This window comes from Mus pahari, chromosome 3, assembly GCF_900095145.1.
Source record: "Mus pahari chromosome 3, PAHARI_EIJ_v1.1, whole genome shotgun sequence".
Classification (NCBI taxonomy): domain Eukaryota; kingdom Metazoa; phylum Chordata; class Mammalia; order Rodentia; family Muridae; genus Mus; species Mus pahari.
In genome coordinates this window covers 90,803,850-90,830,542 of record NC_034592.1, presented here as the reverse complement: position 1 = coordinate 90,830,542, position 26,693 = coordinate 90,803,850, and the positions used below count along the sequence as shown (strand labels likewise).

At 45.5% G+C, this 26,693-nt stretch overlaps 1 protein-coding gene across 2 annotated transcripts in view; it reads right to left on the bottom strand.

The window, feature by feature from the left end:
• Mpped2 (metallophosphoesterase domain containing 2) overlaps nt 1-26,387 on the bottom strand; it is a 174,235-nt gene extending 147,848 nt beyond the window's left edge. The window contains exons 1-2 of one of the 2 annotated variants that reach the window (XM_029536897.1): nt 25,737-26,387; nt 20,010-20,257 (exon numbers count right to left, since the gene is read on the bottom strand). In XM_029536897.1, coding sequence (XP_029392757.1) covers nt 20,010-20,137 — 128 coding nt within the window. In that variant the 5' untranslated portion in view covers nt 20,138-20,257; nt 25,737-26,387. Of the gene's footprint in view, nt 1-20,009; nt 20,258-24,306; nt 24,358-25,736 lie in introns of those variants that run through there. The other variant, XM_029536898.1, reaches the window with a different exon arrangement.
• Between the last annotated feature and the right edge of the window lie 306 nt (nt 26,388-26,693).

Here is a 26,693-nt window from a genome sequence, read left to right as displayed (position 1 = left end):
ACACACACACACACACACACACACTCCACCCCCAGCCAGCAAACAGATGTCCAGCTACCAGCCACAGCACCTACATCCTAGGCATCTGGCTCAGGACTGACTGACAGGTAGACTTGCAGCATCCTAGTCAAAGAGGACCGTTGCCAAGCCAACTTGGGCCCAGCTGTAGTTGTAACATGAAAAAGTTTCATGTGATGCTTCCCACCTGCCACAATGCATTTTCCAAGAAGGAAATTGCATGTGTCTAAAAACGTTCCCCAGAGAAGGAAATGACTGTGGCCACAGGGTTTTTCGAACCCTAATAAGGATGACACACTTCGACGATCTACAAGGGATGCCAACACCAGCTTCGGATAGAAGTAATTTTCCGAACAATGATACCAGTTCCTTCTGGCTAGAGACACCACTTCAAACAATAACCTCTGGGAATGTCTCACCAGAGGAGATCCTTTCAAGTTACTCTAGATCTTGACTATGCCACCCTACACAGGTCTCAAAACTACATGCAAAGTGAACTTTATAAATATATACTGCTTTGACACAGTGAAACTTCTATCTTCATATCTCCAAATAGAAAGACCTAGAAACGTGAAGGTTTGCTCATTTCCACACAGTACAAACAGTGGGCCGGAAAGCATCTAACTTGTTTGGAATGTAAGCCATCATCCAAGCCCATGGCATATGGCTGCACACTTTTCAACTCCCACATCATAGCAAAAATGCAATCGCTATCCAAGTGTGGACAAGCTCAGTGTAAGAAATGGCAGTGGTTTACAGAACCCACTGGGCTGCAAGATTCTGCCAGGCTTGAGAGGGAGAACGGGACACAGAGTGGCAAGAAGAAAGGGAAATGTTCTGAAATGAAAGCAAGGCATGTTCTGCCAGTGTATTAAAAAAAAAAAAAAAAAGGCTATTTTGTAAAAAGAAGTAGTTTTCCATTGCACAGCACCCCTTTGCAGGGAGCCTACCTTCCTTCAGGTTTAGGAGAAGAATCAGGAGTGAGACCCTCTTAACTGTCCTGGTACATGTCTGCAGGGAAAACTTTGGAAGTAACATTGAAAGGCCATTTAGGAGAGTCAAGTCCAATCCCTTTAAAAGGTTTATTTTAGATATGCCTTAGAGAAACTCTCCCTTGATTCTCTGACTTGGTCAGCATATATCGTCTGCCTCTAAGTGTGGGTTCTTCAGGGATTAAAAACCCATTAAGAGTCATAAAGGAACATACTGTACTAAAATCCAGCAAAGCTCTGTGGTTTCCTCCACTTCTCTGAGCTGTTAATAAGCTACAGGTAAGATTCTCTACACATTTCCCTCACAGTGAGCATACACGTATATGTGTCCACCCTAACTTGACTATTACATTATTAATAATGTATGGTGACTTTAGCACATGTTAATTATGGTATATTTGATTGTCTTCATAATTGACAAGAACTAGGTAGTTTAGGGGTCTACGTTATTCTGTCTGCTATACCCACTCATGTTATCAATAACAGTTTATTAATGTACTAGGTGTGGTCTTACACAGAGGGGATAGAGAAACAAAATAGCCAGTCTTTGCTTGGCATACTACTTTCAATAAGTACTTATCAATTGATCAACTGAGGTGCCAACAAACCTTCCTTAACATTTTGATGAGCAAGTGATGGGAAATGGGAGGGAAAACTCTAAGGAGGAAATCTGAAGCAGGCAAGGGAAGGCAGAGAGAAGTATGAAAGTGAGCCTGTTGATGTGGCAGCATCTCTCAGCAGAGTCCATTCAGAGGAGGAAAGCCACTGGAGCCTTCAGTGAGGGCTGGGAGACGCACTTCATCATGACAGGTTCAGGCGCACAGCACGATTCACAGTGAGCCAACCTTTATCCTAGTCTCAAAGAACTTCTACCCTAGAAAGGGAACTCTTCTCACCTAGGACTGTCAATGGAGACTTTTGCCAAGCTGGGAATTCAAACCCCAAAGTGGCAGGTGCTAGGATGATTGCTGGGTTAAGGCACATGACACCACACAGAGTAAAGTGCTGGCTTGCTCTGCTCTTTCTATGGTGTAGGGCTTTGTGGGGGTGGGGTGGGGTGGGGTGGGGGTGCTTTTGTTTTGTTTTGTTTCTGCGATGGGTACACTGTCTCCAACCAACAGAAAGGAAAGCAGCCTCTACCATTCCCCAGAATCTCACAGTCCTCTCTCCGTATCACATGGGCCACAAAAAATGTTTTATATGTCTGTGGTTTCCTCTGCTTGTCCCCAGGGTCAGGGCTCCCTGAGGTCGGTCGCCCTCTGTGTGTAGGCAGGAGTGCATACACACCCTCCAACCTCACAGGCTTGCAAAGGCAGGTTCAGGGTGCTGCACACCTACACAATCCTGGCCACACTGGAGAGCCTGCTGCCTCCTAACGAGCTACCCGTGATAACATCCAAACGAATAAACACATCCCTGAGACTTATTACAGCCCAGGACATGTAGGTATGATCTATAAATCAGCTCCTTTAATGTGTCCCTTGTCTCTGGAGAAATGTAACAATTGTCTCCCCACCCCCACCTCTTACAATTAAGAAAAATGAAAAGTTAACTTTACCAAGTCACGCACAACAGATCAATACATAAATAATAACTGAGTTTAAAAACTAAAACAAAACAAGCAAGCAAAAAAAATCCTGCGGCCATAAGTCACTCCATTTTCTGGGAAGCATTTAGACATTTATTTTTTTTATTTTTTATTTTATTTTCTGGGGATTTTTCTTCTTTCTCTGAGGCTCTGGTACTACAGTTTAGCTGCCCATACTTAGAACTCAACCACATTCTTCCCCTGACAGACCAGATCGAAACTTCTCCACGTTCCCCAACACTACATTCTAGTGAACTCCTCAAGCAAGAAAGGTTGAGTTTATATTTCTAGACCTCACAATCTATTTCAAAACTGTTTATTACACCTTTTATGTCGAGCTTAACTACATTTTCTTATATCTCGAACACTCACGCTTTTAAAACGGCAGACAGAGAGATGGGGGAGAAACAGAAAGGACATATGATTGAAACAGAGTCACTGAATTCTACATACAAAGACCACCTTCCTGTGCCCTCACCCAGTTCCACGTGGGAGTAAACAAGACACATAAACCTGGATAGATTAGTGGTTCCTACAAACAGTTCCGACCTCATCACGCCTCTCTGAACTGACTCCAATTCATCAAAGATGTAGGTACCAGTTATATATGGCATCATCCATTAGCTGAAACGCACCAATAAATTTCCAAAACATAGACTCAGCAATAAAAAAAAAAAAAAAAAGTGGAGAAATCCCACATCTATTGTGGAACTCCATGCAGCCCCACCTCCTCTGTGCAATCTCGAATCATGCATAATGCAACACCACAGCCACTAACAGCAGGCGCGCACCAGATAATTTACACTTGTTTTTATGGACACGAGGAACTGATCTTTGAAGCTGTCCCTAATGAGATTCCGCTTGGCCCTAACAGCATCCTGAGAGAGTGTTCCGGTGTTTTCTACTTGGCATCCATCCGGTGCATATTTATAATGCACAATACAGGCTCATTTAAACTGTACGGGTGGCTTTCGGTGTCCTCACTATTTTAGAGATTGTCATATACTAAAAAGGACTGACTCCTCAATTACTAAACCCTGCTTTGCCCAAATAATGTCACTGCCAGTTGTTATAGGTACCTTTCAAAGAGGCAGGTCCATCAAAGGGTTTCTACCTGCAGGGCAGAAAGCTGCACCAACTCTAACCCTGCTTGTAAGTCCAGAGACTCAATTAGGTCTTCAGCCAAAGGGCATCCCCAGAAAGGCTAATTACATAACCCATCTGGGCAGCCACAGCCACAGAAAAAGCTGGGGAGAAACCCTGGAGTCAGTCACCTAAATTAAAAACTTCCTACCCCCAAAGGGCTTACAATGCAACATCAACAGCACTCTCTTCTCCCTCTCTCTTCCTCGGGGGTCTCTATGTAAAATTCTCTCTTAAGCCTGCAACTTTAGAGCAGGGTTACATCCCCCACCCCCCTGGGGATTTTTCTTCTTCTAATCACCTGGTACTACAGGAGTCTACAGTTTAGCGGTTCATTCTTAGCATTCTACCACAATCTTAGTCTAACTTTTATTTGGTTTCCCTGTAAGGCCATTTTAAAAATGCTTTCAAGTTTCAGTGACATCAAAGTTGTAATCAGAGTTTTAGCCATATTTAACCCAAAGCCCAGACTGTCAAAAGGCTCTGTAAGAGCTTTTGTTGCTGTTTGGTTTTGATTTTCTCACCATGAGGACCAGGCTAGCCTTGAACTCACAGAGACCCACCTGTCTCCTCAATGCTGCGATCAAAGGTGTGCACCACCACACCCACCTATGAGATCTCTAAGAATGTAGACAGGAGCCATCAAGGCAAGGGAAAGGGGGTTAGGGTCCTATAGAAGAACAAAGTATAACTGCATATACACATGGCAATTGGATACTGAAACACTACCTTGTTTACTAACTTACTAAGAGAAAGTTTTGAGATAAAGAATGAGTGTACTATTTCAAAAACTACAGAGAAGCTGTCAAAAGAAAATCACAGAATAAAAGTGGTTTGCCTTACACAAAACTCATGACTCCAGTTATGCCAGTGAGCTCATTTTCTTGCTCAGTCTTCATTGCTAGCATACTCTACGTAGTGGGTATAGTGGGGACTTGCTACTCAGATTCCTAGTAAGTGGGCTGAAAGAGATCTAAGCTAATCTTACACTTGGAACCCTCAGCCCACAGTCACTGACTTCTAACGGGATCAATACATGAGCAGTAACTGGTTTCACACAATGTGCTTTCTAAGTCCGCACCTTTAAAGTTACAAAACAACATAAGAAGCTTAACTCTTTAGAGTCTAGTTCAGTGGTTCTGATATTTCTGATATTCAACCTGATATTTACATTATGATTCACAACAGGAACAAGACTATCTCTGAAGCAGCGACAAGGCAATTTTATGCTTGGGGTCGCCAAAGCATGTGAAACTATATTAAAGAGTCACAGCACTGGTTGAGAACCACTGGTCTGGTTAAAAGTGAATCTTCAATATTCTTTTCCCGTTAGAAATAAATTGATGACAATCAGAGTCAACTGGAAGCAGAATAGATTGCACCTTTAGTGTAGGATTTCCACAAATACTGCCTATCTTTCAGCTACATCCTGAAAACCGCAGGAGAGAATGACCTACATTATCTTTTATAGCCAAGTACACTGTCACGTCTCCAAGTGGAGAGATATTACAAGGTGACACTGACTTCTGGGAGAAGCACACACCAGTGTCCTTTGACTCCCTAAAATCCCAACTCCACTCAACAGGTATCCAAAGACTGCCTGGACCCAGCTAAGACCAAAACATAGAATACAAATATCAAAAGGCGAAAATGAATGTCACAGAGTTGCTGTCTTCAGAGATGACAGCCTAGTGGGACACAGACATTTCATGATTGGAAAATACACTTTGGGTACTAGAAAGCTGGTTCAGTGATTAGGAGAGTGTGTGTTTCCTTCTCTTCTTCCAGAGAATTCAAGCTCAGATGGAAGAGCCCACATCAGACAGCTCATAACTTCCTGGAACTCCAGCTCGAAGGGATCTGATACACTCCTGTGTATCATTCAGACATTTGCACATAATAAAAATAAAAATATATCTTTAAAAAGAAAAAAAAAATACTGGCAGGGGGGGGTGGGAGGGCTTACTCTTCAGCATTCTGAGTTCAAACGAGACAAAAGAGATTGACCATGCAGACCTCGTTTAGCATAGATGAAGCTCTGGGTTTGATCCTCAGTAACACGGAAACAGGGTATGGTGGCTCAAGATTTATTCCAAGTGTTTGGGAAGAAGAGGGAAGGAGGATCAGAATGTTCAATCTCATCCTTGGCTGCATAGCTACTGCAAGGCCAACCTGGGCTACATGAGAACCTAAAACACCACCAGCACCCCGACCTCCAAAAAAGAAAACCCAAAGGTGATAAAAAGTGGTAGCGGCACCCCAAGATCCCTCAAAGCCTTGGAACTGAGGGCAGAGGACCAGCCTGCTGACCTCAGGCACCCATCATACTTCTTCACGTACAAAAACTAGAAATGCAGGACGATTGTCTAGGAATTCCAATGCAGCAGCGCTCCTTCAATGTCAGCACTGACTCCAGACAGCTTTGAAGACCTTGGGAAATGTCGGTGGACATCTCACCAAAGCAGGCAGTAACTGTTGCCAAATGTCTGGCTGGCACCAACATACAGACTAAATTGGCCATGAAAACCTCTCTGTACTCTTTCTCTTCTCAAAGGAAATAATTTTGTGATCAAGAATGTGGCTCACCCAGAGGCCAGGCTTACAGGGAGGCCTTGGATTCTGAGCTTAACTCAATTGCATGGTTTAGGGTGAGAGTCTCATGTTTCAGATGTGCAGTCAAGTAATCTGATCCCGTCAGAGTTTTAATGGCTTCTCAAAACTCTGAAGTGTTAAATCCTTTTCCCAGCCTCCCCCAGAGCAATCAGAAGGTGTTTGTTCCCCAATTCCCACTATTCCCCCAATCTCCTATTCTAATAAGCAGTTGTTAACTTTACTATCATATTGAATGCTTGGGCAATCCTAAAGTTTTTCATATGTGATACTTTTCAACAATTCACTTACAGCACGTAAAAGGATAATGAAAGTAAAATCCTTAGAGATGCTGCTTGACAAGAGGGACAAGACTGGACCTTGTTTGCTTAGGAGTTTGGGGAGAGCATCTTTGCCCTAGCAGTTCCACAGATCCAGTGACAGGCACTCAATGAGAGTTACATCCTCCCATCCTCTGCCCCACCCCCACCCCCACCCCCAGCAAGTGAAGATGGTGTTGACTGTGTCTGGGTCCCGTCAGTCAGTAAGTTCACCAAGGCTCTGTTCCACTATCCCAGTCCCAGATCTCTTTGAGATGCTACAACCCTAAATATGCCCCAACACATCAAACGTGAGAGCAGGAAGAAAGCCACAGTGATGGCAGAGAGGAACTACTGCCTCTGAGGCTGCTGAGGCTGAAGCGCTGGTACTACAGAAGCGATCAGAATAGCATGGCTAATAATGGTAACTGCAAACATGTTACACATATACTACAATGGAACCTCAGCATTTTAATAAATAATAAAATTTAATGCATAATAAAATAACTTTTTAAATAAATTCTAAGAGTAAAAAGGGTATATGTATTATACTTTTCATAAGTATTGCTATATATAGTGTGTGAGTGTGTGTGTGTGTGTGTGTGTGTGTGTGTTTGTGTGTTACATAAACATAAATAGGAACGGGATTAGTGGTCATGAGCACACATGTGCAGGCCAGTTCACTGCATTGAAATGGGGCCTTTCACTGAGCTGAACTTGAATTCAGCCAGGCTACCTGGCCAGAGAGCTCCCTCTGAGGATCCATTTATCTCTACCTCCAAATGCTAGGTTTCTTTTAAATGCAGGGTCTTACTGTGTAGCCCTGGCTGACCTTGCACTCAGAGATCAGCCTGCCTTTACCTGCTGAGAGCTGGGGTTAAAGACACACGTCACCACACCTGCTCAGCATTACTTGAAAAAAAAAAATTAACTACATTTCGTGGGTATGGGTGTGTGTATGAATACACACATATGCATGCATGCATGCACACACATAGGTGTTGTGAGATCAAACTCAGGTCATTAGGCTTGGTCAAAGTGGTCCTACTCATTCTGTTCTCCTGTTACTAGTTATTTGGGGTTAGAGAGGTGGGGAAAGATGCTAAGATCCTCCCCAGCAGGCTTCGATGACTCCATAGGCACACTTCCTACTAAGCCTAATGACCCGAGTTCAATCCCCCAGGATCCATAGTGGGAGAGAAATGACTTCCACAAGTGGTTCTCAGACCTCCACACACACCATAGACGTGCGCGCGCGCACGCGCACACACACACACACACACACACACAGTGGGCTGTGCCCATAAATACACAAGCTCTCTCCATCTCTCTGTCTCTTAACAATTTGTAAGACCTTGTCCATAAAGATGCGTCTTCAGTACAGACAGTAAGCAAAGTGAAGACATGGACAGGGAAAAGAAGGGGCAGGTGAAACTCTGTCTATACTCTGTCCTAATAACTTCGACAGCATTTCCATTTTTACAAATACTTTTAACTGTGCCCATATTTCTCCTTTGCAACAATCACACCATCCCCAAACCTCCCAGTTTAAAGCACAGGTGCTCAAGCTCACCTCTCCCCACCCCCACTGCTCCGCCCTTTATAGTAAGATAAAGAGTCCAGCATGGCTCCAGCAGCCTGGGGTTCAACACCTCAGAAAAGGGCGCTGCGTGTTTATAACGTGGCAAGCCCTCCCTGTGCAGCGTGAGCTCAGAACTAATGTGTACTAATGGCCAGAAAACTCATTTTCATTCCACACTTGACAAAATAAACACCTCATAAAGGCAGGTAGGCAGAAGAAGCCCCTCTCACCCTGAGCTGTTCAGCTTTAACCTTCAGAAGCGGGGACCAGCTGAAGGGAAGTGACCCTAGCACACACAAAGCAGAGTTCTGGCATAAAAAGCTTGGAAGCGAAGCAAAGCTCTTGAGTAGAGTTAAATTGTTCTTTTTAGTTTTGCCCCCCTCTCACCCCCCCCCCCCAAGGCTCTTTCAGCACAAATCCTGGTTGAATTAGCAGAGTCTAGCTGAGCCTGTAGGGAAAAAAACCAGGGCACTTGATTGCTCTGAGTTACCAGAGACCTCCGCTCTTTCTCTTTTGTCCACAGAAAATGAAGCCCTGCTTACATGTTGAAGGAAATATTTCAAAACATTCTCTTTTTTCTCAAAGTGAAGAATTTATGGAAACAGATAATTAACAGCAAATGACAAACAATCCAAGCAATAAAGGTCCCCGGTTTGGTTGCCAAGATGATGGTATCAAATTCCAAGATAAACAGTGAAGCGTGCCATGGCCATTAACATCCTGGTGGGGTGGAGATGGGGAGAGGAGCCATCCATGACCAATCGTCTAGGGCCAAGGGAGGGAGGGGGGAGGGAGTAGGAGGGTGGGGGATGAGGCGGAGTGGAGTGAAGTGGGATGGGGTGGAGGGGAGATGGAGTGGGGGATAGAGTAGGGGGTGGGTGGGGTGGAATGAAGTGGGATGGGATGGAGGGGGGATGGGGTGGGGGATGGAGTGAGGGCCAGGGGTGGGGAGGAGACCACATCCCAGGGTTTATTGTTTCTCTCCTGGACTCTCAGGGGTGCTGCTGGAGTTCAGGGGGAACAGGGGTCTTTATATGGCACAGAGCAAACCAGCCATGCCTTCCTATCCCAGCACAGAATAGGATATCTCAGGATGGGAAGACAGACTACGGTTTGTGGTACAGAAGAGTTAGGAATTAAGATAGGAACTAGCTCTCCTCACTGTGCAATATCACTTGCCTCACTCTTCCCTTTTCTGGACTTGTTAGCTCAGGATGGGTTTCAGTGCCACCAGCCAAGCTCAGAAAGTGAGGTTCAGTACAACGTGAGAACTACTTAACCTGCAGGAGTCAGAGCTGGGCCCAGCAGATGCTACATCTCCTGGGTCCTAACAGATGGTGAACGTGGGACACCACAGAATCACATCTTCTCATGTTTCTCAAAAGCCAGTTCATAGCTCACCACATGTCAAATGGACTTACAAAAAGAAAATGAAATCCAAACGTTAAGTTTTGAATTATCTGAAATGGCCTTTAAAAAGTCATTCCACCTTATAGATCAAAATAGATAAACATACCGAAAATGGCCGCCCCGGCCATTTATAGGCTCGCTGGTATGTTGAGTCCTGAACTCAAGAAAGCCCAGACACTGTTTTGTCTCATCCCCTTACTGACCAAAGTGTTCATGGATGCTGACCCTCTCCTAGAGTGAAAGTCAAGGTCAGGACATCACACTAGCCAAGAAGAGCTCTGACCTTTGAATACATTTGCTATGTTCTACAAAGGTCAAGGTCAAGGCAGACTTCGTGTCTGATGAAGGGACACTTCCTCAGAGACAGCCATCTATAGCCTCATAGGATGGGAGAGCAAGGGTCTCTCCTAGATCCCAATTTCAGGAATTCTATCCTCAGCAACAAAAATCACCTCCCAAGGGTTCCACCCCTTAATGTTCTGCTTTGGAGGTTAGAATTTCATTCTACAAATCTTGAAGAAACACAAATATTTAAACATCATACGTAACACCGATCCAAGCAGGACCTACATACAAACACTTGAGTAGGTTTTAAAAGTAGAATGTGTTAAATACAAGGTGGTTAAATGAAGTAGGAATTTTTGTAATTACAAAATAAAATACAAAGTGGGAAGATGGCTCAGTAGGGTAAAGTGTTTGCTGCCTTCAAGCACGTGGATCTGAGCTCTGAGCCACACACAGTAAAAGCTGGACACAGCTGCTTGTTTGTAACTCTAGCACTGGGGCAAGGAGGCAGATCCTGGGAAATCCAATGGCCAGCCAGTAGCCAGTTAGTTAGTACAGGGAGAAATTTTGCCTAAATAAATAAATAAATAAATAAATAAGGTAGAGATGACCTGAAGTCTTTACATAAATGAAGATGTTTACTTACACTCCCAATCATACACAAACACACACACCACACAAATACAATATGGTTTGATAGATTCATATTATCTCTAAATGTTAGAGCAAATCCAATTGAAACAAAATGGGGATTTTTTTTTTTATTATTATTTTCAAAACTAAAGACTTATACAGAGCTGTAAAATGGCCTTGTTCACAGCCAAAGGCACTGTCTTTCAGGGAACTCCAAAGGCATTCTAAGACCGCTTAGCTAGTGAAGCTAATTTTTCTTGATTTCAGCTTTATGTCTTTGTTCAAAACACATTTTAAAACTATGTGCACAGCATGTAAAAGGTTCGAGTCCTGGAACTGTGCTACAGAGCCCTAAAACCAAGTAGGAGTAAAGCATTCTCTAAGCCAACCAGTGTCACTGCCGAAATGTCCCACAGCAAGGCGGGAAGAGGCATCTGCGCCATCCCAGAATTACCAAATCTTTGGGCTGGAAAGCTTCAGACGCCGTCTGTATAAGAAATAAATGGGTTTGTGCAGAGTTCATGTTATGAACTAGAGTCCTGTTCTCTTTTAAGGAAGCCACGCCAGGAGCATTGCTAACACTTGCTCTTGCTAAGATTTCTAAGCTCAACACTACAACTCTATCTGTTCACTTTCTTGAATGTACATGCTAATTTGCTTCTCCATTTTTAATATTTTTTTTACATTTTATTAATTTCCTTAATGGGGGTGGGGTGGGGTGGGATGGGGTTGGGTGCATCCAGGCCACAGAGGGCTTATGGAAGTCAGAGGACAACTTGAGGAATCAGCTCTCTTCTCTCAACACATGTGTGCTGGATATCAAGCTCAAGTGGTCAAATTTGGCTGCAAGCACCCTCATCCTCCGGACCATCTTGTCTGCTGTAGTCGTCATTTTCCTTTTTTAAAGCATGTAACACTAAACGGGACAAAACATTAAACATAAACTAGACTAGTTCATATTTCTGATTCACAGTAAGAAAGGAAAAACCGAAAACACTGCAAAAATGCATGTTCTTATATGCACGTATATCTCACCTCTTCACTGTCAAAGACAGAAAGGGAAGGGGTTAAAGCTCCAAAGCCAAGCGATAAAAACATGTGAACCCAAATACTTCAAGGGTTCACAAATCCAACCATTTTCCCTAGGCAGTGCTGCCCCACTGACACAGACTGAAAGTGCTCTTTTTGCCTTCAGTAAGAGAGACAGACAAGACTGACACGGTGGTCTGCCAAGTGTCTATAGTGCTATGGTATAGTCTAGCTATACCAGGATGCTATGAAAGTCACAGAGGTGAAACAGCATGGGAACAAGGGAGCCAAGGAAACCCTGAGACGGGAGGAAACATGCTCACACACAGACCTTCCAGAGTGCAGGAAATGTTGCCTCTTTCCATTCATAATGGCCCGCCCCACCGTGTATTAAGATATGGTAGGTTGGGCAGTACTAGCTCTACCTTAACATCTTAAAAATCTCACCTTCATAAGTTCTAAAAAAATATCAGAATTAAAGCTGCATTCATCTTCTATATATTTACTTCATCCTGAGATTCTATCACGGGATCTCAACCAAAGAAGATGAAAGAAAGCCTGAATGTAAAGCAGGAGACAGACAGACAGACAGACAGACAGACAGACACTATCCTGAAGGGGCTGGCCTGTGGGCATCCAGGTATCAGGACCTGTCTGTCAGTCAGTCAGAGAGACAGGGCAAGCCTGTCACAAAACAAAGACAGACAGCTCAGAGGCAAAGGCTTGCCTCACAATTCCTAGAGTCCAGGTGAAAATGACGGCATGGGATTCATGCTTGTAATCCCAGCACTAGGGAGGCAGAAACGATGATAGGATTCGCAGGGCTCAGCCAGGTGAGCTAACTGGTGAACAACAAGTCAATAAGAGACCTGTGTCAAAGGAGGCAGACACTGGTGCTGAGGAGGCGTCACAGTGCTTTCTGGCCTATGCTCTCTGCCTGCCTGCCTGCCTGCCTGAGCCCCCTTCTCTCTCTCCCCTCTCTCAAGACATACACACACAAATAAAACAATCCAGACCTAACCTCAGATATGGTCTGTTTTTATTTTTTAAATTATTTTCCCTCCCTAATAGCCCAGTAGCCAAAGAAAGGCAAAACATTTCCACCCAGTTATACAATCTTACACTGGAGGGTCTGAAGAATAAACACTTGCTTTGAGTGTTTAGTCCAAAACACCCAATCTTAGATTGTCTCTTTATTGCTTGGATGCAAATAAAGAGATCTGCAAAACAGGGGTGGGGGGGTGGGGGTGGATTAGCTCAAAAAAGCCCTCCAAACTGTCAGAGGTCACAAGATGGCACCCTGAAGGTGTGTATAGAAAAACAACTTATGTNAGAGAGAGAGAGAGAGAGAGAGAGAGAGAGAGAGAGAGAGAGAGAGAGGAACAAAGCTGCTGTTTTTTTTGTGAGTGTAAACTAAAAAAGGCCCACTCAGTATCTACAAGGCAAACTTCAGACTGAAAATACTTTTGTAAATTAAGGTCATACAGCCGGGTGTGGTGGCACATGCCTTAAATCTCAGCACTCGGGAGGCAGAGGCAGGCGGATTTCTGAGTTCCAGGCCAGCCTGATCAACAAAGTGAGTTCCAGGACAGCCAGGGCTACACAGAGAAACCCCGTCTCGAAAAAAGAAAAAGAAAAAAAAATTATGGCCATGCTAACATGCAGGCCAGTGATAAACCTGTACTAAGAAAGAGAATATGCTTTTCTGAGAGAAAAGTATGCTGAGATTTTGCACTGTTAACACAGTCCGGCCCAGTGGCAAAAAAACAAATATCTACCCTTGTTAGAGACTTTGCTGAAGCCCAGACATTAATTTGATTACCGATACTACTTTTCCCTGTGTGAGAGTTCAGGATCACATAGCATTGCCACAATGTCCCACTAACATTCTTTCCCCACAGAAATTCACTAACAAGGTGGGATTTATGTTCTTAATTTCAAATAGAGCCAAGGGGGTGGCGGGGAGACCTGAGGTAAGAAACAGAAATTCTAGGGAAAGAAAATAAAAGGAGGGCATTCCAGGCCATGTAGCCTGGTAGCTTGTGAGCAGGTCAGAGATCAAAGAGCCCTTGCTCCCTGAAGATCCCAGAGTCAATGAGCCCAGTAGGACCCGAATCCAAGTCCCCTGAAACACCGCCTGTGTGAATGACAGATGCTGGTTGAGACTCTCTGCTACCTTCTCAAAATGGGCTTAAGACACTTGTTGAAATTCTTCCTCACTGAGTGAGTGAGGTGGCTCTCTGAAGGGGAGGCAATGTCGGCCTTATCACCCAAACCCAACTACAGCAGTCCAGCCCACAGAACCACCGAAGGGGGATGTGTAAGCCCAGCAGACAGGAAAATTTCTCGGAAGCTCATGGGCCATGAAGCCTAGAATATTGAATGGAACAAAAGAGCACGATCCCTCAGAGGTCATCCTCTGACCTCACACTCACATGCACCTTGGTGAATGAGAACACGTGCGTGCACGCCCACCACACACACACACACACACACACACACACACACAAATAAAATAATATTTTAAACATCTGTTTGTCAATAGGACCAGCAAGGAGACAGTATGCCTGACTTCATTTTCATCCTCTAATACAGGAGCAAGCTGAACAGCTTTTGGCTTACTCCTTGACTGCACCATAAACTAGAGGAGAGTGTTACCCCAGGAAGCTGAGACCCGAAGAAAGGAGAAATACAGAGAATAGCAAGTTTTTCCCTTGTGAGGCTTAGAGATGACTTACCATTCTTCTGAAAAATTAGCAAAAAAGTACCATATGCTCTTACAAAATTAATTCCACTATAAAGAAGCATATAAAATGTAAAGGTCACCACCCAACAAATGACACCAAGTGGTTAACTAAGGAATCATCAGTAAAACCGGTGTTTGTCCTTCCTACCCTCTTATGTGCAGATTCATAAGCAAATATCATTTTTATATGATTATATTAGCTACTTTTTTGTTCTCATAACCAAATACTAGACTCTCCGAAGAGTCACGATTTGTTCTGTTTGATGAGATTCATGCAGCTCTGATGGGGAAGGCTTGGTAGTAGGGTCCACCCTTTGTTTGGGGATCAGGAAGCAAAGAAAAGTTCAAACTGGCCTGAGTGAGGAACCTCAAGGCCCAGTCTCCAGTGACGAACTTGCTTCCACAAGGCCCCAGATCCCATGGGCCCCACAACCCTGAAAGAGTGCCATGCACAACAGCCAAGTCTTCACACGGGTTCTCATGACGGGCACATCACAGTCACCCCTCATTTGCTTTCCTTCCCGAACGGTGCATATCTAACCCAATCCTGAAATGAAGGCCTTTCCTACCACACTCCCAACGGATACCAAGGGAAACCTCAGATCAAATGGAACCCCTATAGAAACTGCACGAATCTGTCATGAGATGCTTATTCAGGCTTACTCAGATTACTTTTCGATTTTTTAGTGCCCAAACAGCACAGACAAATGCCACCCAAGGCAACAGTGGCACAAGAACAGCGTTGGACCTGTCGTATCTTATATAGCCAAGCAGTTCAGAAGCATCTTAGCTCTGTGGCCACCATCAGTACATAGAGGCACAGTTGCTATCATATCTGTATATCAAGCACTGCCTTTTGGTCCTGTATGATCTGAAGGGTGCTGGTGGTAACCACAGGGACGGGCAATGAAAGGTTCATTTAGGCTTCACAAGCATTATGGTTGTGTTAAGCTCACTTCATAGATGATAAGACTGAGACCCCAAATTTTTCCAACAAGCCAGTGACAGGCCCAATTGCACATTCTCTGCTGTCATTTCCTTCTTCCACTGAAGAAGCCTGTGACAAGTGCTAAACACTTGTGTGTTTTAAACACAGAGTAGGGGAACCAGAGACACTGTCAGGGGCACAGAAGTCAGACCGGACCCAAGACCTTTGTGGTCTTCACTGAACAGCCATGTGTATAGCATTTCTACCCATTTGGGACTTTCATGGTGTAACTGAAGGTATAGAGACCTTCCTGGCTGTTCATGATCATGACAGGCACTAAACCACCTGCTGACTTTGGGGTGGAAAAATTCTACCCCAAATTCCACCAGGAAAAACTTCCACGGTGCCCTCTAGTAACTCCTTGCAGAAGACACTGACGGATAATAGAGGTTTTGAAATAAGAAAATTGGGATCAATGAGAAACTTGCTCATGGTAACAGTTAGCACTGGATATACAATGAGTACTGCTTAGAATTTCTCTTTCATTTCACAACATTTACCAACCTTATCTTACAGATGAAAAGGGGGAAATGAGATTCCATTGGTGACAGCCACCTCTACATGATGACACTTTCTAAAAGCCTTGTAAAAAGCCAGGGAGGGAAAAAGATCCTGGAGCCATAGTAACTGAAGGTATGGACAAGGGAAAGTGCCATAACCGGAGACAAGAATTGAATTCGACATTCCTATAAGCAACCCTCAAAACAAAACAAAACAAAACATAAATTCACCTCAGTAGTGTGACCAGCCATCCTGACTTGGAAGGAAGAGAAGGGCTTCTCACAAAGTCAGATTTTCAGCTTTAACACCATTAGAGCTGGACACCTTATCAATGCCGTTATAGAGTGCGTAATTAGGCCTCCCATCATTAAAAACACACAAAGTCTTTATGGCACTTTCAGACCTAAAATGGTCCTTTGAATGCCTTCCCTAATCATCATTAAAAATACTAAATAATTGTGTGAACGTTCTGTTCAAGGAAGATGAAGGGCTTGTGGCAGATGAAGACCTACTCATTGTTAGATTTCAGTCATCCATCTATCAGAATAATCAAGAGTGAGGGAGAAAGAAAGGACTCATATTCTAGGTTACATTTTGGTCTACTAACTCCAGCTGTGCTTTGATTTTCTTTTCTAAAGTCAGATAGGATTACTTTTTAAAAAAAATAAAAAATAAAACCCTACGTCAGAAGGAAATTCAAAGCGATGGTTCTTAGAAAGTCTGGTAGCAATCTTGTTAGAGTTTATAGATACGAACTAAACCCAAACCTCTTTAAACTGGGTGAGAACCCAGTTCTAAAGGAAGGACGCTTCATAATGATGGTGGCTGCCTTGTGCTGATTTTTGTCCCTCACAGTGACACCTTGCAAAAAAGCTTATTTTAATTTCAGTCTTCATAAGTCACAGTTAAAAACAATACTGGTCATTTGGTGCAGTTATTTGCCTGTGAATAAGCTGATGTCTGGGGAAGGGAAGTTGATCAGAAGGGAGACCTAGACAGGAACTAGTCACAAAGTTGAGCTGAGGCTAACCACATTAAGTGGGAAATGAAAAATCCCTTAACTGAGGTGAGACAATGCCCGCTGCTACCACTGGGTCATACGAAGGAAGATCAAGGGTGCTGGTATCTGCCAGGGGTCTCCACAGACCTCAGATGGGAGTGAAAAAGGAAAGGGAGTGATTGAAGGACCCAGAGCTAAATAAATATGTGAACGCTCAAGTAGGAAAGGCAAGGCAGCTCTAGGAGTGAGCCAAACTCTGCCACAACATGTTGGAATTTTTCCAAAAATCAGGAGAAATTTTAGGTTCAATATCTTACCAACACTTTCCAGTCACTTTCAGTGTCTATTTAGACAAAGGGTCATGTTTTTTCATGCACCCAAAATAGAACAGGATTACAGTCAAGGAAGATGCCCAAGTGCCTACAACCTACCAGGGCTGTCATGAGCTAGCCCATCAACGTGCAAAGCAACAGCAAGCTGAAGATGTAAGGATAAGGTATGGAGAGACCCTCACATTCCCAAAATGCCCCGGTTTCTCCTATCAACACATAATTAAGGAGTTTGAATCAATCAATACCTCAGGCAGGCAGGTAGATGGAAGACAGACAGATGGCGATAGATGATTGACACAAAAAGTAGTAATAGTTAATATAGAATGAAAAATAATATAGATAGAAAATACTAACATATGGTAAACAGATAAAATAAGAAATAGCTATTGATGAATAAACATAATAAAATAATTACAATTTTATATAAATATGTAGATGTATGAGTATATATTGATGAATAATAAACAAAATTAATTAAATAATTTAAAAAAGTAGATAAAATATAGATGATAGTTGGGTGGGTAGATGATAGGAAAGTAAAAATCAATGATTGATGCTAGACACAGAGAGCAAAAGATAATAATAGATGGAAAACAGACAGAAAAATAGTAATAGAGGTCTTAGAAATAAAAGTACCTAGGGTGTCATGTGGAACAGATGCAACTGTCCCATATTGGGAAAGAAGTCACAAGACAGAGGACAAGAGGCTTCCTGTGAGTGCAAGAAACTAAACTAGCTCAGATCAAACGCTAAACAGAACATAAAGGTGTCACCACCGCAAGAAACAGCTAACTCAAAGACAGAGACTGGAGGACCCAAGGTGCTCTCGGGTGAGAGGAAGCCAAGGGTGATGAAAAGGAAAGGCGACACTGAAGCCATCGAGGAGGAGCCCTGTGTTCCCTGTCTGGAGTCCAGTGACAGGCTCCACAGCTGTCTAGGTTGCCAAGACAAACTTCTTTTTTGTTGTTGTTCTTGGGAGTTTGGGTGTTTTGTCCCCCTCCTGAGAAACAGAAACAGAGACAGAGATACAGAGAGAGACAGACAGACAGACGGGTGGGCGCACACACGCAATGTCTATAGAGCTGAGCAATGACTGAGCCTTCCAATCATTTCCCAAAGGATCTGGACAGAGCAGCATTCACTCTGCCTCACACAGATCAGGATCCACAGAGTTCTTTGAGATTCTTTAGTACAAACATCAGCCTTCCAAAGCAAGCCAAAAAGGGATCCTCGACTATGCCATAACGAATTCTCTAACACACTTAACGAAAGGGGAATAAAAGGAAACGATAAGAGGACTATTTAAGACAAATACATGTTTGTTGTGCAGAAAAACTCCCATCTCAACCAAGAGCGAACACATCACCTAGGGACCTCTGTCTTACTCTCTGTCAGCAGTCCCTCACAATCACGAGCAGATTCTCACACACAGCCAGCAACAAGAGCTTAGAAACCAACCACTTGCAAAGATGTTTTTGTTCTTTTTGTTTTTGTTTTTTGGTTGTTGTTGTTGATATTTTGGTGGTGGTGGTGGGGTGTTTGGTTTTAGTTATTCTTCCCCTCAAGCATACTGTTTTGATTTTCCCACTTTGCACAAACCTCATCATAGTTATTTTAAGCGGCTTCCCATAACTCACTGATAAAACACCACCCTGCTATTTACACTAATAACCAAACAATCAAGGAAAACACCGATCCATTTGGTTAGGGTTTCTGAATTGAAGAGGGTGTGTGTGTGTGTGTGTGTGTGTGTGTGTGTCTGTGTGTGTGTCTGTGTGTGTCTGTATGTCTGTGTGTGTGTGTCTGTGTCTGTTTAGGTGGTGGGGGTTACTATTTCTTTAAATGTCCACATAGAACAAGTACTGGAAGAAAGAGCCTGTGGCTTGTGTGTGCCCAGAGTTCAGTTTTGCCAGGAGTGAAAACAGCCAACAAAGCCCTAACCACCTATCGCTCTTGACTACACAATAGTATTCAAAAAGATTCAGTCCTGCCATGAAAGACTCGTGATAGACAGTGGAAGGGGGCTCTCAAAGAATGGGCACCAGGCCTTGAGTAAACAAGAGACACAGTGACCTGCGGTCCCCTTCCATCGACAGCCTGGCACTTCTGCTGCAGAGGACCAAACAAAAGTTGGTGTGTGTGACCAGGTGCGACAGTGTCCTTGCTTCTGAGTTGCTCCTATACATTTTTTTTTCCTTAAATAGCTTAAGGCCCAACGTGTATGCCATAGTGTCAGGGAGTGAAAGGGAAGTAAAATTCCCCGAGACCCACTGTTCCACTCTCCCTTAACCCTTTGTTCCCCGAATTGTTCAAGTCTTGCATAAGGCAGCCGTGTTTCACAACAGGCGAGACAATGGATTTAGCAGTAGCTGGACAATTAGTTCCAATGAGGCCTATTTCCCAGCTGAATATGAAGCCTTAGTGGAACGAAGGGTAAAAAACTGTTGGAGAAATTTTACAGAAATGTTTCATCATGGAAGCGAACAGTACCTGGTGAAGCAAACTGAACTAAGAGTGAGGTCTCACTGCCAAAAATTCATAGTGGGCATTAGGAAAATACCTGAACGCTCCCTTCTTAGCTACAAAACGTGGGCAGCTTATCATAATCCATCAGAGGCTCTGAAGACCTAATGTCCTTTGGTGATCAGCTGTGCTGTCAAAACTGTGACTAATTGTGCAAGCAAGGGGTTTCTCCCGGCCTGTGTGTGAAACTGCAGATACTCATCTGTTTTGAAGACCACTGACTTCCACTGCTCCCTAGCAGAAGGTGGAAGGGAGAGTTTGCTTTCAGTTTGCTTTGCTTTTCTTGACTGCTATTTTTTTTTCTTCTGTACGTTCGTGAGGAATACTTACATATGTACATGTGGCGGCTGGAATCGGCTCTGGTTGATGTTGTAGTGTGTGAATGCCTGGGTGGGGTTCGAGCTATACTCGTCCACCGTTACGGTAACTTTTCCTTGAGCAGGAATCCCATGTGCCATCCTTCCTCCCTACAGGCATGAGCAATTCACAACTCTCCGGAGCAAAAGCTGGAAGCGGGCATGATGTGTTTCAGCCAACCTCTGAATCCAAGGATCTACTCATCAATACCACTGTGAGTTCTAGAAGGAAAAAAAAAAAAAACATACATATGTATATGTGTGTATATAAATTAAAAAAAAAAAAAAGAACAATGAGTAAGACGGTTCTAAAACACACCGAGTTTGGAATCTATATATGAAATTGGCTCAGGAAAAAAAATCTGAAATAATATTATTTCTTCGTGGACATAACTGTTGCCTACTCTTTCCTGCATGTCCCTCAGAGTGGACGTTACACCCTATATGGTATCACTAGATGCTAGTAAATCGTCTCAATGGGGTTCAAACTAAGAATTCCTCTCTAATTATAATTATGGCACTTAACGTGAATTGCAGAAGGACCAAATCCACAGTTGCCATGGTGTCTAGCTATAAATGGTTTGTGCTTGAAGACTCTTCCAAGCCCTCCCTGCTAATTGAAATATTTGGTCCTTACAAAATTGGTATCACATTTTAAAATCTCTTGCCATCTTGATGCTTGGATGATTCACAGGACACCATAACAAATACAAGCTTAAGGGTCTGTACTCATTAACGGATAACCGAGGATAACTATAAAATGGACAGGATGCACATGTTACACATAAGTTTGTCTTGCAGGCACGTTCTTAATACACAGTGCCCAGTTTACATACAAACTTCTCTCTGGCCAAGAACTTGACGGTAAAGCAAATACTTCTTGCTTAGTAAGCATGGTGTACTTTCTTTCAATACTCTAGTCACTCAACAGCAAGCCAGATGAGCACATGATTGGTCAGTCACTTCTAACCATGACTTCCCTCTTCCCCATCTAAGGGAGCATTTAGGGAGGGCAGCCATCACATCTGAGCCCTCATTCTTGGTGCTGTCATTCTTACTAGCTGGTCACATTTTCCCAAGAAATTTCCAGCAATTCTCGTTCTTTTTATAAGTGTCAATGTATTGGTTGCCATGTGGAGTACAGAAATGAAAATGTCTGTTTTTATGGCAGATACTCAAAGATGGAGGGATGCAAGCCCTTGCATGGGAGCTGTTGTAATTGATGAGCAATTGGAAGAAGCAGGAGGCACCACACACTCCTTGGCTAACCTGCATTTTTCTAAAAACAATGTATCAGACTTCATTTGCCATGTATACCATTAAGCTCCAGACATCTTAGCTGTTATCTCAAAAAAAAAAAAATTAGAATAATAAGATTAGATTGAAATTTGGCATGAAACACCTTAAAATATCAAACAAAAGCAGATAGACAGCCTGTCATAATAGGCCATTTATTTTATTATTTTGCAACCTAGGGCTCCTGTAGCCCTTCATATCTAGCTGGGCTAAGAAATTCCATAATGTTCTACTCCAAGGATTGATTGCTTTGTTCACAACAGTGAAGCAAGCTAGGTTATACCCACCTGGCCTTGGTTCCCTGAACACTCCCATAGCCGAGAGAGGAGCCCCTGGTATTCTGACACTTTTAACACAATGTTGTCTTGGGTTCCCTTGCTGCTGCTTCCTGCCTTCAGGGAGGTATGACTCCCTTGAGCACGAGTTGATAGACAATCTGGCCAGTAGGATTAGCTAAGTCAAATCTTGCCCTGCTCCTCCCATGTAAGATATCTGTAAAGAACTGCTTGCGAATCATAATGTAGCAGTTTTCATACTAAGTTTGCAGCTGTTTCCTTAATTTCCTACACAATTATATTTTACTGTTATTTTGCATAACAGTAAAACACAACACCTGCTTCAAATTGCAGTCCTGTTCTGAGTGCTGTAATTCTCTTTTGAGACACAAAGTACCAAGACACAACTGAAGCATGGAGCTGCGTAATTGCGTGGTACTGAAAAGTAAACACAAATGAAGACATCTTCCTGTTACAGAAATGACTGTCATTAAAAAGAATGTTAGCCATCAAAGCGCAGAGGGGGGAAAATGGGCATTTTCAGAATACAAGAACTTAGTGTTTGCATAAATTAGGGAGTGGTATAAAAATTACTTGGCGATTCTTATTTTCCTTCCATCAATGTCTATTGTGTGAGATACAGAACATCTCAGAAGCAACAGAAAATCAAATTCATGTCTAGACCAATGTGACCTCAGAGTAAGTTTCTGTACCCCTTGCCAGAAATAATTTAAATGTTTGGGGAGAAAACTTACTAATTAAACTAAGAGTATAGGCCAGAAATAAAATAGTCATATTGAGTATTTACAGTGACTTGAAGTGGCTAGAGGGAGACCCTCTTTAAGTCATCTCAATTGAAGCCAAAAAGAAGCAGAACTTAGACGCTGGCTTCCCACTTCAAAGCAGTCCAGGCTATCCTGAAGTCACCCTATAGATTTTCATTTTCTGTCAGGAAAGACCTATGCCTCTTTGCCCCTCTGCCCCAAGCAAGGCAAACAATCTCTTTCCACCAGCAAGCCCAGACCCCTGTGATTCTGAAGGGCTAAATGGGTGGCTGGCACCTCATTTGAATTCATCTTTGCCTTGTTCCCTTTCAAATGTTTTATCGAAACAGTGCACCTGCCGGGTCTATCTTCTTTAATCTGGAGTCCTTTGAAGGAAATGTCAGACCGAGGCAGAGAGCTTCAAAACTTGCATAGCACCTTTGCAGACAAGTCAAGAAAAGGCTTATTTTTAAAAATGCTATGTTCAATTCCATCCATGTCCCAAAATGAAGACTGGTGTGTGTGCGTGTGCGCGCGTGTGATTGGGAGGACAGGGGATAGAGGAAGGATCTCCTCCCTGACAAAGCCAAGAGCTAAACCACGTCACTTTAATGAGATATGGGGGAAAGCTTGAAAGATGCAAGGACTCCACCCTAACCTTGGAAGATGCTGCACCACCCTGCTTCAAATATTCAGGCTGTAACCACCTCCTCCCAACTACATCTTCTCACAACAGTTAGAGGGAGCAACCTTCTTTTAATTTTATACTTCAATGCATTTTATCCACAAACAAAGGCACCCAGTACAAGATGCCAAAATGCCCAAAGAAAAATCTAAACAGGATTGTCACTGCCAAGCATTCACGCTGGTGTTAGAGTTTCTGTTAAAAAAAAAAAAAAAAAAAAAAAAAAAAAAACCCACGTGAGCACATTGAGCATTTCCTAGACAGCAGTCACTTCTGTCCCTTAAGCTGCAGGACTGGAAATTTTCTTTTCCAGGAACCCACTTGGAAAACCTCTTAAAGTCTGCTGGCAAGGAGGGGATTAAACACTGAAGGCTTAAATAACTGTCTCCACCTCCTAGACACCAGAAGTCCGATTTACCTCAACTTTCAAAGCAACCATTTCTGACCTCTGTACTCGCGCGTTGCCTAAGCAAGCCAAGCCCAGGAGAAATGAGCCCTGGATTTCGCTTTCCTTGTTTAAATAATGGTGCTCCTTTGAGTTAGGAAGATAGCCACCTCACTTACTGGGTGGAGGGACTTTGGAGTTCGCTCCTGATCCAACCCCGCCAAATTTCATTCTCTCCTCCCTGTGTCTCGCGGATGGAGAGCCTTAACTCACGCCCCTACTCTTTTATGCCCATTTCCAGTTACTCATCTCCGCATGCGGGAGCGATGCCCACACGCTGTCCAAACCGTGGTTGCACCGCTTCTTTATTTTTCTGAAGATGCTAAAAAAGTTCCACGTGCCTCTGTCCACTAAGCTCCCTCCCTTCCCTTCACACTTACACCTGAACTTGTCTCCAGCACTGCTGACACCCAGCTGGCACATTCTTTCGGAGAGGGAGGGCACGACTTTTCTCCTGAGCCTCTGACAAAGCGTGGGGTCTATATATGGTGGGGCGAGGGGGGACGCAGAATTCTCTACTTTGGATTGGTTTGTTTGTTTTAAATCTAGGGTGGGCAGATGGGGTGGGGGCTGCAGCTACTACACACACACACACACACACACACACACACACACGCACGCACGCACGCACACACGCACACATGCCCTGCTCTGTCAACAGCTCTCGTTGCCTGGTCCTGGCCACAACTCCCTCCTCTTTCTGTAGACGCTGAGTACCCGCTGGGCACCGCCACTGCCGGCGGTGGAGGCAGCAGGAGGGACAGTAGACACGCTTCCCCAGGGTCGGCTAAGCATTTTTCCCCCACCTTCCTCTCTCCCAGCGGGGCACCGACTGAAGACCGCTGTAGAAAACAGGCTCTGACGTCGCTGCCATCCTCGGTGGGGCATCTTAACCCCAGGTCTGGGACGGAAGCCTCCAAAGCGCACTGGCATCTCCAAGCATACAGACCGGAGCCCAAGTCTGCACCCTAAGCAGCCGCCTCCTTGCTCTGAGTCCCGGAGTTGCCAGGCGCCTCCCCGAGAACAGTTGGGAAGGGAAGGGATCCAGCCAGCCATCGGGCTGGAGGAGAATGTGGAGGCCACCGCCTTGCCCCCTCTTTGGAAGTCTTTCCCTTCCAATTAAAGTTGTGTGTTTTGCCCAGCCTGACCTGTTAGTGTCTTTACCATCACAAATCAATTACACATTTTTCATGACCCGCATTCACTCTTAATTCCGGGTGTGTTGGGGGGTGCGCTATAAATCAGCCCCACTGTTCATCTTTCTGTGCTCTTTTCTTGCTGGGGTATTTCAATGCCCTCTCGAACCTCTAGGTAAAAAATGCTCCCTTCACCTCCTAGGCCGCAAAAGCCCGAAATTCAAAAGATTTTTAAAGAGAATCTTGGCACATGTAAATGTAAATAGGGTTGGGGGGCGGGAGGGGGAGATCCACACAACTACTGCTTAGGTAGAAAAGAAACTGGGCGGCCACGGTTACTTTTCCACGCCGCCGTACCCCGCCTCCCAACCCTCTCGCTCGGCAGGCAGCGATCGCCGAGACCGGAGAGTAAGGTCCGGGCGCGGGGGCTGGCGGAGAGCTCCGCGCTGGAGCGCTGCGCGCGCGGGCGGCCGGAGCACAAAGCTGCACCGAGCCGTCCGGCCACTGCACCTGGCCCCGGGCCGCCGCGGGCGCACGGGGCTCGGGCCAACACAATGCACCCGGGCCTAGGCCGGGGCAGCTGCGGCGCACGACCCTGGGACTTTCTAGTAAACAGATCTCGGACTCCCGGGCCCCACCCCCATCCCGTGCCCCGGGGCTTTGCCGCAGGCTTTCGCGGACAGCCCCCCTCCCCCTGCCGCCACCACCTTCCTAAGAAACCCGGCGGAGGAGGGGGCAGGGAGGTGGGGACCCCCGAGAGGTCGGTGGCCGAGGGCTGGGGGGAAGGGAGAACAGGGGGCGAGATGGGGAGTGGGAAGAAGGATAGCTACGTAAAGAAATTCGCTCTCTCTTGTTGGGGGGTTCGGGGGAAACAAATCTGCTCTCCCCGGGTCCTCGAGTATTCAGTCGGCCAACCTCAGGGTCGGCGGGGCCGCCGCGCTCCGCAGCCCCCGCGCCCTCGCACGCGCCTCTGACAAGGCACCTCTCACCCGGGCTCCGCTTTGTGTGTGCATTTTTTTTTTTCCCTTCCTCTCGCGCCCGGCACCGGCCGCCTCCTCCCCCCTCCCCCGCCCTCCGCCTCCCTTCCCCGGGCGGATTACCTTTCCCGGGCTGCGCTCCGGGTCCCCGGGATGCCTTCAGCGCCCGGTGTGCGGGCGAGCCATCGCCGAGCCACCCGAGCCGGCTCGGAGCAGCGCTGGGGGAGGCAGGGGCGAGGGGCGCGGGCGGGCCAGAACCTTCGACCCCGGAGGTCCCCGCTGCCGATCCAGGGCCTGGGAGGGCGGCACAGGGGCGCGGTGCGAGCGGGACGCGGGGTCGCTGCGTGGGGAGGTGGAGAGGACCGGAGCAGCCTCGATCTGGGAAGAGAAGGAGCGAGGGGGCGAGGAGAGGCAGCGAGGGCGCGGCGAGCGAAGGGAGCGCGAGCGGTGCAGTGACAGGGACTGCCACTGGGGTCAAAGGAGCACAGCTCCAGGAAGCAGGGCCGCCCAGGCGCCGCTTGCTGTGAGCTCCCCGCCGGGACCCCGCGCCCTGCACGCCCCTGCCGTAGTTCCGGCCCACTCGAACCCCCCACCCGCGCCCCGAGGCCGCGGGGTTTCCAGGAGAGGAGGGAGAGCGGAGGGCGAGGCCCGCGGGCTGCTGGTGCTCCCTGGGTCAAGAAGGCGGCAGGAAGCTGAGCTGCAAGTTCACCATCGTGTGTGATCAGCGTTAAAATGATAGGGGTCGGGGAGATGGGGGCGGGCCACAGCGCCAGGAAAATAAGGGAGCCCCCCAGATGGTCGTCTTTTGCAAAGAGAACACCAAGCCCCCGCCCCCCACTCATGAACCTGCCAGGCTCTGTCAGAGGTCCTGGCACAGCTCCAAAGCGCAGAACTCGCTGCAGGGGCAGGAGGAGCGACTGGGGCACTAAGATCTCACCAAGAGGGGCGACCCCAGGGTCCCTCCACTCTGCTGAACTGAGACTTTCCTATGGGGTATCAAGGCTTCCCTCTCCTTAACCCTCTCAAAGCGCCAGACGCACACACACCCCACTTTGGCTCTGTAATGTTGTTCCTGAGAAA